The following is an 18,218-nucleotide window of genomic DNA, read 5'->3' as shown; positions in this document are numbered from 1 at the left end:
CTCTTCTGCAGTCCCCATAGGTCAGCCAGCCTTGGTCGCAAGGCCGGCAAGACGACACACTTGCAATGACACACATACGCACCGTCACAGACACACGCGCAGACTATAGATGTGTCGAAAGCGGCTAATTTCACTCCTTGTCTCGGAGGAAAGTGTGTGTCAAGTGAGAAAGGATTGTCGTACGTCGTCGGTCGCAGTATAATGGCAATGTTGGGTTTAACTTTGTTGGGAAAAATTTCAATTATCTTAATTCGTACTTTATTCTGTGCTTATAGTATGGTTTTACGGTTGTACCGCTAACCTGAGGTTCTACTGTGAGAGATTTGCCGCCTATGCTCTATAGTCTGTATGATGGAACCTGTCTCCTGACCCTTCGTCTATTTGGGAATGGCCTTAAAGCATTGGCCAGTCCCTAGGTAGACCAAGGGCTAGGAGACAGGCTATACCATACATACTATAAGTCTAGATCAAATATAGTACAGCACCATCTAAAGGGTGCGTTTGCTAACTCCGCGATCATCTTCTTGATAGATTTATCTGATCAATTGGGCGTTTGGTCATGCTTTCCCAAACATTCATCTCGTAAAGTTATGATCCGTATTTACCCCTTTTTTGTCCTAAGACGCTAGGTTCAAGTCCGGAAACCTTTGAACATTACTTCAGGCTGCACCTAGGGGTTTCGGCATTATCACTTACATAAAATCCTCTGGTGATTTGGTAGGATTTAAACCCAGGACCTCAGGGGCCGAAGTTCAGCTCTCGACATAATGTGTGTGAAGGATGAGTGTAGAATGGTGTGAGATGTTCTATGTAGCTTTGTTACTAACTAAGATTTGTTTCATTAGCCAGGATCATGATCAGGGACAGCTGGGTCCAGTTACGAACCATCAAAAAGCTACAGAACCTTCTCAGAATCGATCTAGCGACCTTTTGATTGGTTTCCTTTGCAATCTGGAATCTATACCTTACAAGATAACAGTTTTTGTGCCAGGTTGTTATTCATTGCCGGCAAAAAATGAAGCTTTGAACGATGTTTTGGTCTGCAAGTTCATCAGCGAATGCAGCCATTCATTTCACTCCGTTTCTCTCTCTCTCTTTCTCTCTGCGCATGTACATTGTCGCAGTGTCGCACTGGTTCACTCTCTCACTTGTCCCCATTACTGCTGCATTTCCCCAGTTCCAGTAATGGTCAAGCTCTGCAATGGATAATGGCTGAATCCATTCATCTAATGTCTACAAACGTAGGGAATTCGCGGGGAATTCTTTGATCTGCCCGAGAGTAGAAATCGTAACTTCGTGAATTGTTTGAAAGGTTTTCTGAACGCTATTCTAGAGGTATAGCTTATGATGGAGTAGAAAGTTCGTAGACATGTAACATAAACATGTATTGACCTTGTACATTAGGCCTACTTACTCAATTCTATATTTGCATATGTGCAAAAGATTTACTGTGTGGTTCAAATTAGAGACGTATCAATCGCATTTGCAGTATATCGAGTCCTAACCTAACTACAAACGATTTTCTGAAGTAAACACGTTGAGTCAGTTCCTTGGTCTATGAGTTTAAAACACCATTAGACCACATTTATCTTTGTGAGAGGTTTAAGATGTTCGCGTCTTCATCCAAGTTTTATGCAGGAATTCAGTGAGAAATTAGAAACAAAGTGATGAGAAATGAATTGAGACGAGACGAATGGGTTCCAGATCAGCGAGTAGACTACATCTGCCTCGGCTTGAGTTGAGTCTTAGACAGTTCTACAGAGAACACTTACCCGGTAAAAATAACAAACTTATAAGGTACTAGGATTCCCTGCAATAAGGATGCTTGCCAAATGTGGATTTGAATTGAGTTTTAACATTGACGTGACAAATAATGTTCCCAATTCCATCCAAATACGTCCGCAAACAAGGACACCTCGTCAATTCAAAGGTTTTCAAAAGATTTTGTTCTATAAGTAGCTATTGAGATGGAGAGGAAGAAACTGAAAATGCGAGAGGTATTTTTTTGGAAGTCAGTGTTTACATGTTGTTAGATATTTGCTGCTAACTTTCAATCCGTATAAGCTTTCATTTTATGTCCTGTTCCTAACGAAAGTTCTAACTGATCACCCATTTAGAAAACTTCTAAATATAATGAAAGTTGTTTAGATTACGAGGAGGGAATGTTGCAGAAATCACCTTGTTGCCAATGGATTCTCCAAACATCGGTTTCACTTTTAAACTGCATATTTACCGCGACTGAGGGCGCGATTACGCGGGAGATAAAAAGCGAAACTGGATGACCGAGCTTTGAATGTTGAAGCGGTCGTTGGACCGGTCGTGAGTGAAATTTAAGGACCGGAGCTGTCGATACTTGCATTAATTAAATAAGAGAGCGGAGGCCGTTGAACCATGTGTGGTGAGAAACAGGTGAAATGAACTTATCTCAGATAAATTAGTTGGTTTGGAATAAAAATGTATAGTTTGTCTAGCAGAAGGTCAAATTATCCATTCGTATATGTTGGCTGTACGACTTTTATTGGGAACAACTTTTACTCTTCAATGCCATCCAGGTGAAATGAATAATTTCAAACTGTCTAGTATAGCTTATTCTTGCACCATACAGCGCTGGAAGTCTTGAACATGGAAACATAATTTAATATCACACTCATAATCTGGTATTGTTGACTCACTGTGATCACTGCCTCGGTAATAATTTCATCACAAGCTTTGCCACCTAGCATTGGTTGCAGATGCAGTGAAGTTTATACCTCATTTCCTCTAGAAGGTTTTGCTACTTTAACCAATGATGTACTTTTACAATCATGTAGATCGAAGTTTCACGTACTTTACAATGCTGACGTAGATTACTCATTGATCCTTCGTTTTGCAAAATGTTGGACTTTTTACGGATTATCACTATCAACGTGCTCGGGTCTTTTCAAGAAGAGGACCGCCACACGTAAAAATCGCTCCTAAGACAGATATTTACAGGCTAGGATAGTTTCGTTTACAGCACCTTCATTTTCATAGGGATATTTGGATAGTTGCGGCCGTCTTCACGAAATAAATTTAACACCACATGTTGAGCTGGGGAGAAAACATTTTTTGTTCACTTTGAATCCCGCACTTGAGCAAAGCAAAAATCCGGCCCGAAGGACCATGCCCGGAAGCAGCGCGAACACGCATGCGCAGAGCCCGCGCAGCCGCACCACGCACGTGTGCAGCGCTGTCAGAGGTAATTGCTTCCTCGTCGCCGCGTTCCTTCCCGTCGTCGCCCCGTGTCGTTCCCCCCGCGCCAGTTTTGCATACAGTTGCTGCCGTCCCGTTACGCCGAAGCTGGAGCAGAGGGACGTAGTGTGGTCATGGGAACGTGAAGTAGCTGCAGGAATGCGAGAGGGTTTTTGTTACGGGGAAATGCACGAATGCTTGAATAAAACTGATCTTGATGAACGTAAGTGGATTCCTCTTTTGCAAAACTGCCAAGTGTTAAGCTTGGGCATGTTTGAGTCAGTCTTCTAAATGCAGAATCAATGGTTTGTTCTTTGATATTTTATGGTAAATTTCAATTTGTTGCAGGAACTTAGCAATCTTTTTTTGAAATGTTTAAGAAGAAAACTAAATGTTGGGTATTCAATCTAATTTCCATGACGTTTCACGTTTGAGGGATGCTGCAGTTATTTGATTTTTGTTTGTGAGTTTTTTGAATACGGTTACGCACACTCTCAGTCCTTGAGGGTAGTGTGCGACACCAATCTTCCTATCAGGCATGCTCACCAAAGACTAAGCACCTGCCCCCTCCACTCAAATATGTAGGGGGATTCATCACAGCGAGTGATTCATCTCTGCTGCTGGAATATGTCTTGGAGTATTTTAACTGAAACGAAGATAGTGCATCGTTACATTTCGATGGGATAGTGTGGTTATGGGAACGTGAAGTAGCTTGATGAATGCTATAGGTTCAGTCGCGCTATTTCAAAACGTTTGAATGCAAGTGCCCAATACTATTCACCAGGGAGTTTATTCTTCTTCAGCCTAGAATTACTTCAAATTAATGCAAGCAACTCAGCAGTCTTTTTAGAAATTTGGTTGGTATTCTTTTTCGTGACATTTCAAAGACACTGTAGTTTGTTTTTCGTACGTGAACTAGCTTGAGGAACGGGAGGGAGTCAGTTGTTCTATTTCAAAACTGTTCAATTTGTTCAAATCTAGGTTTGTGTACTTACTAGACACAGCTACTTCGACGGTTTAATTTTTGGTAGGATTTCTTCATTTGCAGTGTTTAAAAAACATTGTGAGACACATTAAGAAATCATAAAGCCCAGTTGCTAGTGACAAGCTTTCGGTAGGATCTTGGCCTGAACGATTCAAAAGAGGTAATACCTTTAATTTTTCAACGTCACACTTCTCTTGATTTCCAGAAGGTTCATTTCTATCCTTCTCTATCAGTCTACGCTAGAAGTTGTGTAACTTGACAGACGGTTTTTTTTCTGTTCACACCATTGACAAACCGTCCGCGTCCCACGACGTTGGGGAACCTGCTTGGTAATTACAGGCCGATATCCATTCTGATCTCTTTTGTTGATAAGAGAAAAAATGGTGTAATTGATCCCGTGCGAACTGTTGGCGTGTCTCTTCGCAACACCTCACTCTCACCTAGGTTTTTACAAAGAGACTAGGTGTTCAGAAGTGGCAAAATTGGTTTAGATTAGATTACATCATGTGGCTGTTTCATCTTCATGTGTTTTAAATGTGCCAGTCTTTTAGTAAATGTTGACCGTCCATGCTTCAGTGGATTAGGTTTCGTTATTATTCCTGACTTGTCAGGAAAGTATAGCCAAATATGTGTAAATTAAATATATGGCTTCCTATTCTCTTTATACCCTCCTTTTAAGAATAGGGGTTATAGTGAATGGAAATAGGCACTATCCCCCTAGGGAAAAAAGAAGGGTGTTTCTGATTTATTGGAGGAGTGGTGATGAATGATGTGTTTGCGCTCGAGTAGTGGATATTGCTATAAAATGAATTATATTTGTCATCAAGTGCAAAATGTTTACTTGTTGAAATAAGTTTGGGTTAGTAATTTGTCTTTAGCCAAAGTTTTCAGCATTTTCTCTCTCTTTTGAAAAGAAATGGGTTTTTGTTGAAGCTTTAGTCAGTTCGAATAAGTTTCAACGTATACCTATATCGATCATAAATAGGTGTTGATGTAGTTTTTGTGAGGGCTCTAAGGTTTTCATGAACTTGGGAATGAATTGAATATTCTAGGGGAGCACAGGGTGCAGTTTTGATTTCCACGCTTATTTCTCGATATTTTCTTATAGTATTGGTACTCTTGTGCCCTCTTATAAGATATTTTTGTATTTGAGACACCGTTGCAAGGTGCGGAGGATGTGGCCCAACTACTGTTGTCTTCCGCTGTGGACCATAACCACAACGATGGGCGCCCGACAATACAACAGACCTTTGGGCGCGTCCAGCGTCCTGTCAACAACCGCTTGTCGACTAACTGTGTATCATAATCCTTTGTGAACCCACCACCATTGTACTAATATACTCTATAGCATCGAATAATAGGATTGAGAAGGGTAGTTAGTTGATCTATTAGTGCGGGGATTTTGTTTCTAAAGTATCGGGTTCAAATCCTGCTTATCACAAATTTCTCATAGCTTGGTGATATTACCGCGAACCCTTTTAGGCATCACTTGAAGTAATGGGGAAAACGGATTTAAGATAGAGTGTCTTAAGGCGTAAAGGTAGGACACACCAGGGGTTTCCAAGATGGAGTAGATAGTTTCTACTCCATCCTGATGCTTCAGCTATTACAATCAACGATATACTTTTAGTATGACTACGAAATGGTATACAAAATTCTCAGTTTACTTTCTTCACAGACTATCTCTAGGATTCAGCATTACAAATGTTGGTCACAAACTGGGTGTCAAAGGTTAGAAGCCACTTTCTCATTGACCACAGATCCACTTGCTGGCAGTTTGTAGAGTTGACTGGTGGAAAATTGTGAATTTGAATTTGTGTGTGGTGATTGTAGGAAGGAGATACGAAGTGGTTGTACCGCAAAAGTACTTACAAAATGTGGTTCGGCTGCAGAGACGTTTTGTACGCCATGTTTGGATAGGAATAGTGCGAGAAATGAGCAAGTAAATTTTCAAGCATGGTTGTAATGTATTCCGCACTGTTTGAAACTGTGTATAACCCCTGAATTTGGGTTCTTAGGACCCAAGTAATATCTTAATCGATTCGTACGTGTTTAGAATCCTTTCAATAGTCGATTCTGTCAACATAATGGATGAAGAGATTTTGAGATTTTGTAGTAGGAAACTGGACTGAAGAACAGATCGTTGGGCTTAAATCTCACTTAGCTAGAAATTCGAGACGCTGTAAATTTGTTAGGTTGGTACCAACTGAATCAGCTCATTGGCTCATGGCTTTATGCTTCCCTGCAATCCCACAATTCACTAGTTTGAATTTACTAAGCCCAATGTACTTTATTCCCTAGTACAATTGGGGGCAAACCTTTTTCAATTTTCTTATGCAGTACTACCTCCAATATATCTATAATATCTGCAGCAGTTCTGGGTAGAGGTAAAACACCTGATCCTGGTAATGTCAAGGCTATAATCCCATTCATCATTGATCCATTTACATTTTCCAACAAATTTTCTCAGCGTCTCAACACATGATTGGTACACGCCTTCAGCACACGCACTAGAGTGGCCACTTGAAATGTCTGTCAACAAAAACAATACTTTCTCCATATACTACATGTAGGGAGAGAAAGTAAGATCAACCCGGCGAAAGAAATGCCTTCTCAGCAAGAAATCAAAAGTTATCACGGCTTCATGGTATTGTAGTCGTATCTTGCATATCTTCGCATATTTGCATATGCGAATTGGCGTTCCTTGCGGGAAAGTGATGGGCGATTCATCATCTGTGTGACCGAGGTGAAACCTGTATGACCTTGCATCATCTACCCGGGTGTGTCAGATCATCAGTGGTCATAGGGCAAATTAAATAAATCTTCGAAATATGATGGTAGAGAAAGTCGTATGTATAAGTTGTATTGATCATGGGGCTAGAAGTAGAATGGATTGTACCGTAGTACAAAACATGGCTTGGTATCAAGCAATTTTGATGTTATTTTAGATTCTAGCTGATACAAGAAGCTCAACAAACCTAAAAGAAAAGAATATAAAATTTCCTTCTGATGCCTTTCATAAAGCGAAAAGGATAGATTCCTAGCAATTCAATTAGTACTCTCTTCAATAGGTGAACGACAAAATAAGTTTTTCCCCTCGAAAGTGTTCCAGTTTTTCTCATTTTTTTTCCAAGCAGCTATTTCCATTCAAGATGGGTAACTATCGAGTGGTTTCTTTTCCTCAAACACTGGACAATGGCAAATCAGTTTTGAGGATTTCCCCCGCACAACATTGACCCAGTTAGGGTTTTTATTTCAAAGTTAAAGACGTACCTTTGACAATAGGTTGCTTGGGTGTGTTATGGATTTTGGACTCAATTTCCTCATAGAGAATAGTGTTGTAATTGGAAGACGTGTAAAAATTTACACCATTCAACAACTGTAAAATCGTTCTTTGTATCCTTGTTAATTACGAATTAAGATATGTCAAATAAAATAATTTCAACGATGACAAGTCTAACACGAGAAATTGACAGCTATGTGAAAGTTGACAAGTTCCTCTAAGTGGCAAGTTCTTTTTACGACGTTTCACCGTGCTCGATTTCGATCACCGATAGTGACATGTACCATGTACTATCCCTATTAACCTCTAACTATCGCAACTAGGTCGTCATTTATCCTCTAGTTAAGCTGCGTCAAGGTTATGGTTACTAGACAGTTTCGGAGACTCACAACGTTCCGTCAATTTCCGCGGGTAAATTGCTTGTTTTCCGCGCCAAATGTGCATATGTCAAAAGTAACGGCGCGTGCAACAGCTGGCTGCATCGTGCTGAAAGTATGCGCCATGAAGGTATTCAATTCGTGTGAAATGCAACATTGAATCTTTTTTTTATTTTGAAAAGTCAAGTTTTTCAACTACTGTACTTAGTTTCCGTCTTGCCAGTATGCGATTCAAGCATTCCTTTATGATTGCTGTAGAGAAAGAAGACTAGTTTTACCACTGAAGAAGGACAATATGGTATGGAAACTATGTGTCACTTCCATCTCTTAGTGTACTTTAAAGACTTTTCTCGTGAGATTTACATTTAACTAAACCCAAGAGGGTGATCGGTGAACTTAACCCCGTCTTGAATGGCTTCCGTTGGAAAATCAATCCACCTGGAACTGACGCAAGGAAACATATTCAACAGAATGATTAAACAAAACACTTGGAAAGATTTGTCGTTCTTAATCACTCCACGTCTTTCTTCCTTTGCGGCCTTGGCAGAACTGTATATAGTATAAATCGCTGTCATTCATTACTCTATGGTTTATACTCTATGAACATATGTTTATCTATAACTCTACGTGTCTCTTCCCTATCGGTCTTGATGTAACTCCGTAATGTAGTGTTCGTCGCTAGTACACTACCCCACGCTTCTGTTCCTTGACTGAACATCATATAGTATACATCGCTGTCACTCAATACTCTATGGTTTATACTCTATGCGGCCGCTCCCCGGCCTTGGATGTGTTGTGCAACGACTAGATCCACTTACATTTGGCAAGACGCGGGTCGAGTTTCGGGCGTAACCTTTGCTGGAATTTGGCGCCCTCTCTCCCGCCCCCGCGTTTGTTGACGCCCCAGGCGGTAACTGAAACTGATGGAAACTATCGTGGTTCATATGGATGTGAATGTAAACTTTGCCATGTGAACATGTGTTTGCCATGTACAAATGAATCGGTGAACGTTGAACGAGTTCACATTGATCTTTATAAGATTTAGTGGAAGAAAATTTGTATTGTTTCCATTTTTAAAATTGTTATTCAGCTTTATAGCTGAAACCAAATCAGTAATTTTGATGAATTAAAAAAGATTGTTAAACAATGTAACAGTATGTACATTAAATGGAAAACACTTTTTACGTTTACTACTTCGGAAATTCTCCTCAGTTAGTTCAAGAACAGGAAAATGGATTTATGTCTTCAAACAGCTTGGGAATATTGTAAGAAGGAAATTGAAAATGTTATCCTATATAAGGCTAGCATGTTTCTTGAAAACCTTTTACCTCAGCTCGTGAACATCGCAAGGAACATCTATGCATACTGTTAGAAAGATATTTTCCTGTAGGTGTGCAAAATTCCTTTATAAATTTAAATAGACTCAAAAATACGCCAATAAAATAAATTTAAAATTTAGAAAAATTAACATGAGCTTTATGGGTTGGCATGCTGGTGACCAAATAACAACGAAATATAAACCGAAAAAAAAATAGAGAAGTCTGTACATTAAATATTTTTTTGGTCGAGTTTTCGACCACTGGACTACCTCTAGTCTTTTAAAATACAATAGTTCAGCTTTGTTTTAATTTTGTTTCTCGTACGAAAAATCCAATTCAAAACTTTGCAAATGTAGCTGAGTCTCACTTTAGATCCATGAATCTGTTGATATCTAACAACACGTTGCATTATGCGACCAATTAAGCTTATAAAGAACCAATGTTTAAGGATTTCAAAGATAAAAATGTTAAAATTCTTTTTAGATTTCACTTGTATTAAAATGTACCAGTCCCCTAGCATTTGGACCGTTGTTCTTCCTCAATCAATACACCTTTTTATGCACAAGGATGGCCCTGAATACCTCTGCTATGGCATGTGAGATTGCTGAGGTTATAAGAAGGTTGTGTTACTATCTCCCAAGTACACGTCTTCCGTTATGTTATGAACCTTGCAAATTGAAGGGAAATGGTGGCCTTCTTACATACCATTACTAGACCCACTGTCAGTGGTATAATCTATAGTACATGATGAGTGTGGATTGTTATAACTGATTTGGTCTTGTTTGTAGTGTAAGTTTTGCCTTTGATTTTTTATAGTAGTATACATCCCATTTCCATGTTAAATATGTTGCTAGTTTGATACAATGAATGATTCACCGATATCAAATACGTATTTATTTTAAACTAGCTGTACCCGCGGGCTTTGCCCCTTTTAACTTCATAAGTATTCACATGGCTCATTCACGTCCTGGTTGAAGTTCGTTCGCTACGCTCACTCACCTTTAGGTTGGAGCTCGTTCGCTACGCTCACTTGCCTTCAGGTTAGCTCGTTCGCTACGCTCACTTGCCTTCAGGTTAGCTCGTTCGCTACGCTAACTCGCCTCCAGGTTGAAGTTCGTTCGCTAAGCTCACTCACCTTTTGGTTGGAAATTAGCTGTCATAAATTAAAAAAAAAAAATAATGCTGCACCCTGTTGGTAATCCTTGTAACTTTTATGCTATTGAACATCATAGAACAGAACCAACTTGTTTAATTGAAACAGCTGTTAAGATCATCGATGTATAATAAGATTCATTAATTCCTTTTAAATATGAAAAATCATAGGATTAACATGGGGAACTACAGAGCCACTGGGGCGGAGCCCAAAAGGGTTTTTGAGATAAGAATATGCTTTAATGTTAATCGGGAATGTGAGCTATCATCATGCCAAATTTCAGCCCAATCCGCCCAGTAGTTTATGTGCGATTGAGTAACACACACACAAACACACACACAAACTCATACAATTTCAGATTTATAATATTAGTAAGATAAGATATGGAAATTTTTAACCGAACCTAGTTTAGGCACAGCTTATTTGTAAACAATAGCAACTTTTATTTCACATACAATTTTAAGCAATTGGATACAGCTGTTGTCTACTTCAGTATCAGAAAGTCAATGGTTTTACATTCAATACCTATTTATTATAGTCTATGATTAAGGAAGAAGGAATCCATACACAAATAACATCCCCAGAAGGTAGCATCATAGATGAAGTATACAACTTTTTAAGTGTTGTAAACTGTTTGGACCTTTTTCTTGGGCAAGTCAGTTGTGTCCATTCATCTTTCTACAAATCCAAGCTTAGTGTGATTTCCTTGAATGTTTATGATGTGTGTTTGACTTGACTTGTGTGTTGTTGCAGGATGGTCGACTGATGTTGGCGGGGGCAGATGGGCAACTCTGGCTCTCAGGCGGGGACGGGCGGGGACACTAGGCGGGGCTGGGCACACTCTTACCCTCGCCCTGCCCATAAGGTGAAGCATAGGCTACATGTTTAGTATAGTTTATATGATGGAACCTGTCTCCTGAGCCTCCATCATGGGTACTGGCTCGGTCCTTAAACCATCGGTCAGGAAACAGGTTCCATTACACAGACTATAGTTAATGTGGTTACATTTAAGTTGATTACATACCAATGTCATGCAGTAGTGTTTCTCAACTTCTGGTATGCATAGTACTATTGGCGACTGTAGTAGTCCATTCAAAGGTCATAGGTTCAAATCCCGCCGATTACTAATGGATTTTAAACATTTACTCGTAGTTGGAAAATAGTTTTGTTAGATTAGGTAAATTAGATTATGTGAAATATTTTTGTCCATCAAGTGGTTAATCAGAAAAGAAGGATGAGAAACTCTGCTATAGTGTATGTGGCAGACATTTTAAACCAAAGGTCAACCAAGTCACTTAATGAATTATTATTACCATTTAAGAAGGGAAGGTGTATTTTAACTCAATGAGTGAAGGATGAGTGTAGAATGTAGTAAGATGCATTGTGTAGCTTTGTTACTCACTATATAGTATTTGGTTGGATCTCAGTCCTACTCACACACACACTCAAAAGTTTTGCTCAAGACCAACGAGTGACTTTTTGAGTGCCGAGTTTAGTATAACTGCTCAGCTAGTTAATAGTGAGCTAAAATTACTTTAAGTTTGCCTGTAGATTGGGATTCAAATGAATATTCTAAATGCCTGTTTGACCGAGATATGTTTGTCACAGGTGTTGCCTGAGAGGGTACCAGGGCAGCGGTTGAGACTAACTCACAACGGAAACATCCTACACAGCGGCGGAACTCTGACTGGGCGTAAACATGTCAACCATCAGGTAATACATGACAACCAGCTGGTAAACTTAATTTATCTACCACCAGCTAATATGGGACATACCTACCGCTAAATTAAACAAATGTGCCAAACATTTCTGGTAATATACAACTAACGTGCTAACCATCTATGGTGAACTTGACCTAACTATTACCTTGGCAAAACATGCCAACTAGTAGGTGTAAAACGAGTAGCTGTAACCATTCAACTGCCAAACTGGTTGGTAAAACAATGGTTTCAATCACCAGGTCAGGGGGAGCAAGCTGATCTCATGGTAGAGCGCGGGACATCGGTCCCTGAGGTCACGGGTTCAAATCCCTCCAAATCACCAATGAGTTTTAAGTGATAATACCGCAACCCCTAGGTCTAGCCTGAAGTATTGTAAAAAACAATCCTGGGCCCGTGCCTAGCAGCCTAGGACAAAAAAATCTACCAGTTCAACTTTTCCAAAGATTCCAGTCCTCAATAATAATAGTACTATGACAAAATGGCATGGTTTACACACACCCTCTTGTACTTTACCAAACTCATCAACAAGTTATATCATATCACACTAACCATCACGAAAGAAACGTGCTAAATACCAGTGTGCCACTCATCTGGTAAACCATCACAAAACATTTTAACCATCAAATAACACACAAAACCTCTTTGACAACGTAATCCTTGGGATGAAAGCCATGTTCGATTTTGATGGAATTTGGTATGTTGGTACTAATCCATGGTATCTTCAGGCGTTTTTTAATGTTTTGGAAATTTTATTTTTATTGGTGATTTTTATATAAAACCCATGAAAAAAGTGAATTTTCACAAAATAAGCTCAAATGATTTTGATCATAAAATTATGTATAACCCCCAATTCTATTAACATTAGGATTCCAAAATTATTGCAACTTTTGTGATTTTCCCCTTAAAATATCATAATTACTCGTACAACTTGCCCATGATAAGGGTTGTTGACAAGCTGGGACAATGATACTGTTTATTTGAAATCAATATCCATAACATTCCGTGGGTTTCAAGAATGTGGTCAGAGGAGATGCAGTTGGCAGTTGGCACACATGTTCTGGTCGGATGCAGAGATTGGTATGCCTGGAGCACAGCCAACTACCAACTTTCACCTCTCAGCTGTTCGTTAACATTACGTCAGCTGATTATTGAAACACTCCTGTGCTCGGAATACCATTAACTCCACTTTATATATATAACACATATCAACGGTTCACACCATCACACTTCCTTTATTTCTCAATGGAATTACATTTTTGGTTACGAGAAGTTCAGAAGTGTTGGCACGTGATATTTGATAGTATGATTGTAACTCATTGGTAACACTGAGAAGTAATTACTTCCCTATGGTAGTACTTACAGAAAGAAATGACAGTATAGAAAACAAATTGTAAAATAATGACTTACTGTCTATACATAATGATGGATTTTAGATATTTGAGAGGAGTGTTCAACCGCTATTTTCACTCTTTACAGTAATGTTGTAGGGAAGCGAGTTAGTCATGTGGTAGAGTATATTACTTCGGTCTTGGAGGTCGTGGGTTCAAATACTGTCAATCACCAATGGATTTTATCTAAGTAATAACGCCATCCCTTGGAGACCTAGTGTGAAGTCATTTTGAAAACAATTTCAGGCTAAAACTGAGAGGGATAAAAAAAAAACTTAATTAAACTTAATTACTTTCTCAATACAGTGACAATTTGTTTGTACTTTTGAAGCTGAAATATAAATGCAGTGTCAGTGTAGAACAAAACAGGATGACCTATGTAGCTTTGCTACCAACGGTCAGCCGTTTCTTTAGCCAATGCTATAAAAGACAAATGATCAAGGACAACTAGGTCCAGTTACCATTTTAAACCATTTTGGATTGGAGTCTTCAACATTACTAAGTTAGTAGGTGAAATTGCACCTTTGTATTGTTTTACAATCACTGAGTAACAGAAGTATACAGTGATATTGCTAGATTGAAAAAAGATTATATAGGTCCTTCTCAGATGTAATTTTTCCAAGTTAAACATGAAATATCAGCAAATTTTAATGTAGGGAATATAATATTACTGTAGGTCTAATGTCAAATAAATAAATAACAATTTTCTTAATAGCCAGCGTTTCTCTGATACATATCAGTATTTTCAGAACAACTTTGGTCATTAAGTTATCAAAAGTTGTTGTTAAGACCTAGACCCTGTGGGCAGTAAAAAGATGAAATGTGAAGTAAATTAACTCAATCCAGAACCATTTAGTAGTTAAAGAGAAATATACAAATTCATATCTTCGGATCTACAAATTATTGGGCACTTAGTGGTCCTAGGGTTATATAAAATGTCTAGCAACTGGTCAGTGATGATATTTCAAATTAAGTGAAACACATAATGAAAACTAGAATTGTTACCTTGAATCTAATTAGTAAGTATGTACAGAGGAAGGCGGGAACGTCGTCAACGGTGGTGTCGGTAATCATAGACCGATTGCTTCTTTTTAAAACAAATCATTAAAAAATGCAACATATCCAAGATCATGGATAAATGTGAGCTCACGAAAACGTCAAAGTCATTATACATCAAACGGAATGTCTTGAAAATGACATAAGAGCGCTGTTTTGAAAGTATTGTCGGATCACTTGGCAAAAGCACTGAATCACAAGTTAGTTTGTACTCTCACAAAAAGGGGGTTATTTACTGTAAGGAAAGACGGCCAGATAAAAAGCTATGGTCTAGACTTGAGGTGGCGAGCTATTAAATGGGCAATTAATTACCTGAGAAGAGGGTGATATAGGAACGGACAAAACAAGAATATTGCAACTAACTCCACAAGATGTGGATGCCAAATAGGACTACACGTCAACCACGTCACTTGAAAATACAATGGTTCTTAGAGGGTTCTGGCAATTCGTCTGTCAATCAGAAGCGTGAAATAGGCTTACAAGCCACCGGTGTGTTATGGGTAGTACACGAACAAATGGACTTTCTTGACTGGTGGGAGATTTGAGTGGGCTTAACATGAATCAAAGAAAGAACCGGAATCTATTTACAAACTTTTTATTGAAGCTAAATAATAATAGTTTTGATATAGAGAGATGGTGACTTAATAAAAACATATTAAAATAACTGTTACTTCTCTAAGATATAAATTTGTGAATACCAAACGCCTAGGACTGATTTACTTTTATTTTCACAGGTGCGTCCCCGTAGTTCCAGCCAAGGCAGTCACTATGAGCCTACCAAAGTGTTGTACGGCAGCGAGCCTGACCTGCGATTCACCGGGAGAGAGTATGAGAACCACAGTCCTGCCAAACTGCGCATCTCTCGGTCCCGCAAGAAATACAAGGCTCCTCCCGCACCACAACACAGCAACGGGGTCAGTATCTCAATGGTAACAGTTGTAGTGGGAATCACCGGAAAATATGTCCATCACGATTAATAAAAATAGTGTTAACGACAAAATTGGAATATGATCCTGTCCTCAGTTGAGTAACTTCCTTGGCCTAATTAATTAGTACACGGAGATTTGGCAAATGGATAGAACTACTTTTCCATGTCAAAACTGTGGCTAGTTTTAGAGTAAAAAAGCATATAGTTGATTTGGAGGGACTTGCAAAATTTGCTGATGAAAATACCTAGAGAATAGTCATATTCAAGAATCTTTATTTTTAAGTAAACATAGTTGAACGTGAACGGTAGGTGTATTTTGTTTGAGTTTCTCTGTGTGGTTCATAACAAAACTAGACCTGAATGGAAAGAATTCTATTTGTATTACTGTGTTATGGATGGAAAAAGAATTCCCAAGATTCGTAGGAAACTAAGGTTAAACGACCAGTTTTAAAATTTAGGACGGATTAACCAACCTTGCCGAACAGAGGCGGTTAATCCGATTTACGTTCTGGGTTCAGTTAACAAAGGGTCTATTACATTTCCCCGTCTACGTTTTGTTTTAAAGAATTTGTTAAAGAATTGCTTTGTTGGCTCTGCAGATGGACAGTTCGTCACCAGACTCGTATCAACACTGGGAGATGACGGGGGCGGAGGTGGTTGCCCCCGTCAGGCGACTCAGGCTGTTCAAGACCAAGGCAGAGAGTAGCAAGAGGCGGGGGGAGACACACCATCACCCTCCGCCCCCGCCGGGCCCTCTACAGCGCAGTCTCTCCTCCCCTCAGTTCCAGATAATCAGCCCAGTGAGTCGAGTTAGATAATGTTGGAGTGTATTCTTTTTGATGAAATACCAGGATTAAATTGATCGTACAGATTTGTTATAAGACATTTAACCCTAGAGCCTATTGCCTCAACGCGAGAGCTCGTACAGTGTAAATATTTACCCCATCATTTTTTATTGGATACAATTTAAAAATAAGCAGTTTATTCGGAACATACAACAAAAATCAATATAAACTATATAATACTTATATTAACTATTTAAAAAAAAAACTCAATATTAAAGCTTACTTTTTAGGAATTAGGCTATACAAGTTTCTAAGTACTTCTTGAACCTTAGAGACACTTTTACCTCAATTAGGACAGCTCAAGGTAGTCTAGATTTCTTAGACAGATATCACATCTGACATTATTCCGAGAGAGTTTTTGCACTGGTTCTTGTTGCGCTAGTTCTGAAGCCAGCATAATCCGCATTTTGAGGTCACTAAGCTAACATTTTCCAAGAGTTACGTTCAATCTATGATCACAGGCAGAACTTCTAGAAGCAGCGGAGAAGCTGAGGCCTGTTCGAGAACCTCCGGTCGGTAAAGCGGCAGACAGTCCACCCCTTGGTCATAGAGCTCGGGAGAGCTACAACAAACCTACGAACAAGGAGAACAAGTCAAACAACCCACAACGAACACCAAAGGTAAGAAAATTCATTTGACAACCCTTGAACTGCTGGCTAGTAAAACTACTTTACCTCTCGAGAAGAGTATACCATAAGTTATTGACCTACATTGATCCCGCAGGATGAGCTCCTGTCAAGAGGAAGGAGTCAACCGATCCAGAGGTTAAGAGGAGACGGTGGCGGGGAGAGGAGAGGGAGGGGAGAGGGTTCTCCCGCTCAGGAGTCTACGCCTGAACCTCCTCCTAGCAGACGACACAACCACGACAAGAACTGGCCAGAGATGTGAGTAGCAACAGATTCTGCGGTCTTACAAACACTTTGTTTGCTTTTTCTCTTCTACAACAGATAGACATAGTTTGTTTTTCAATGGTGTATCATTATTATTACCGGTACATAGAAGTGCTTCAACTTCCAATTTAGACTTTTGGTCTATGTGAGATGAAGGCGTTGTTGAATTAGTGAAAATATTGGTCGAAGTTTGAAAGGCGTTGCTGCAATCCATCTTCAAGGCACCATCAAAAACTTTGGCCATTATTTTCACCAATTCAATGATGTGGTCCTCTCCCGAATACCAAGATTCGACTATCAAATGGTTCAAAATTGAATCACCCGTGTTATCAGTAGAATGTGATTGTAATGACAACTAGTTCTGGTTCACTATCATGGAACTATAATCAGGAATCAAAAGAATGAACAACTTTGATCGTTGGAAGCTTGATGTAATCTTTTTTCACTCACTTAAAACACAAACACGTAACACGCATGACTAGATAAATTGAATTAGGATCAAATTAAATCATAACACAACCTGGCGGGAGTTTAGATCTAGACTGCTTTCATTTTGATATTTTCCCTGAAGATATAGTTAAGTCACATTCTAAAGTGTTTGGGGACTAGTGCTGTGATCAAGTCAGACAAATAAATAAAAAGGTTTATATTCCTGATGGTTGCCTTGTGGTCCAATCAATTGGTCTGGAAACACTACAACCAAAAATTAAAAACCCTATGCATGAATGTCAACGTGATTCCTAGTTCTAAATGCAACCTAAAGCTTTGTTTTGTCTTACAGTACTCCAACAACAAAGCCGACTGCCCCTGTGAAGACTTTCTACTTCGGCATGAACGAAGACGAACTTCAAAACACAAGCTCAGGAGCAGGCTCCGAGGACAATCCTGAGGTTAGTAAAGATTAGATTATCTTTTGTGATTTTTATCTCTACTTCCAGTAAACTTTAAAACCATCCCTGATAGCCTATGAGTATTGATTGATCAATGGCGTTCCTTTGATTCTCTTTTAACATCTGTGTGCTATGAAAGCTGTGATGAAAGAGTCGATCGTGATGTTGCCGAG

At 39.2% G+C, this 18,218-nt stretch overlaps 1 protein-coding gene across 1 annotated transcript in view; it reads left to right on the top strand.

The window, feature by feature from the left end:
- Positions 1–18,218, top strand: part of LOC128997011 (nascent polypeptide-associated complex subunit alpha, muscle-specific form-like) — a 78,066-nt gene that overhangs the window by 42,088 nt on the left and 17,760 nt on the right. The window contains exons 3-9 of the mRNA XM_054422589.1: positions 11,081–11,192; positions 11,936–12,040; positions 15,227–15,406; positions 16,020–16,220; positions 16,727–16,885; positions 16,989–17,149; positions 17,937–18,045. Coding sequence (XP_054278564.1) covers positions 11,109–11,192; positions 11,936–12,040; positions 15,227–15,406; positions 16,020–16,220; positions 16,727–16,885; positions 16,989–17,149; positions 17,937–18,045 — 999 coding nt within the window. The 5' untranslated portion in view covers positions 11,081–11,108. The remainder of the gene's footprint in view (positions 1–11,080; positions 11,193–11,935; positions 12,041–15,226; positions 15,407–16,019; positions 16,221–16,726; positions 16,886–16,988; positions 17,150–17,936; positions 18,046–18,218) is intronic.

The sequence above is a fragment of the Macrosteles quadrilineatus genome, unplaced genomic scaffold (genome assembly GCF_028750875.1).
Source record: "Macrosteles quadrilineatus isolate MER2022 unplaced genomic scaffold, UCM_ALF_1.0 Scaffold_6__1_contigs__length_79288215, whole genome shotgun sequence".
Lineage (NCBI taxonomy): Eukaryota > Metazoa > Arthropoda > Insecta > Hemiptera > Cicadellidae > Macrosteles > Macrosteles quadrilineatus.
This window is presented reverse-complemented; position numbering and strand designations above follow the sequence as displayed.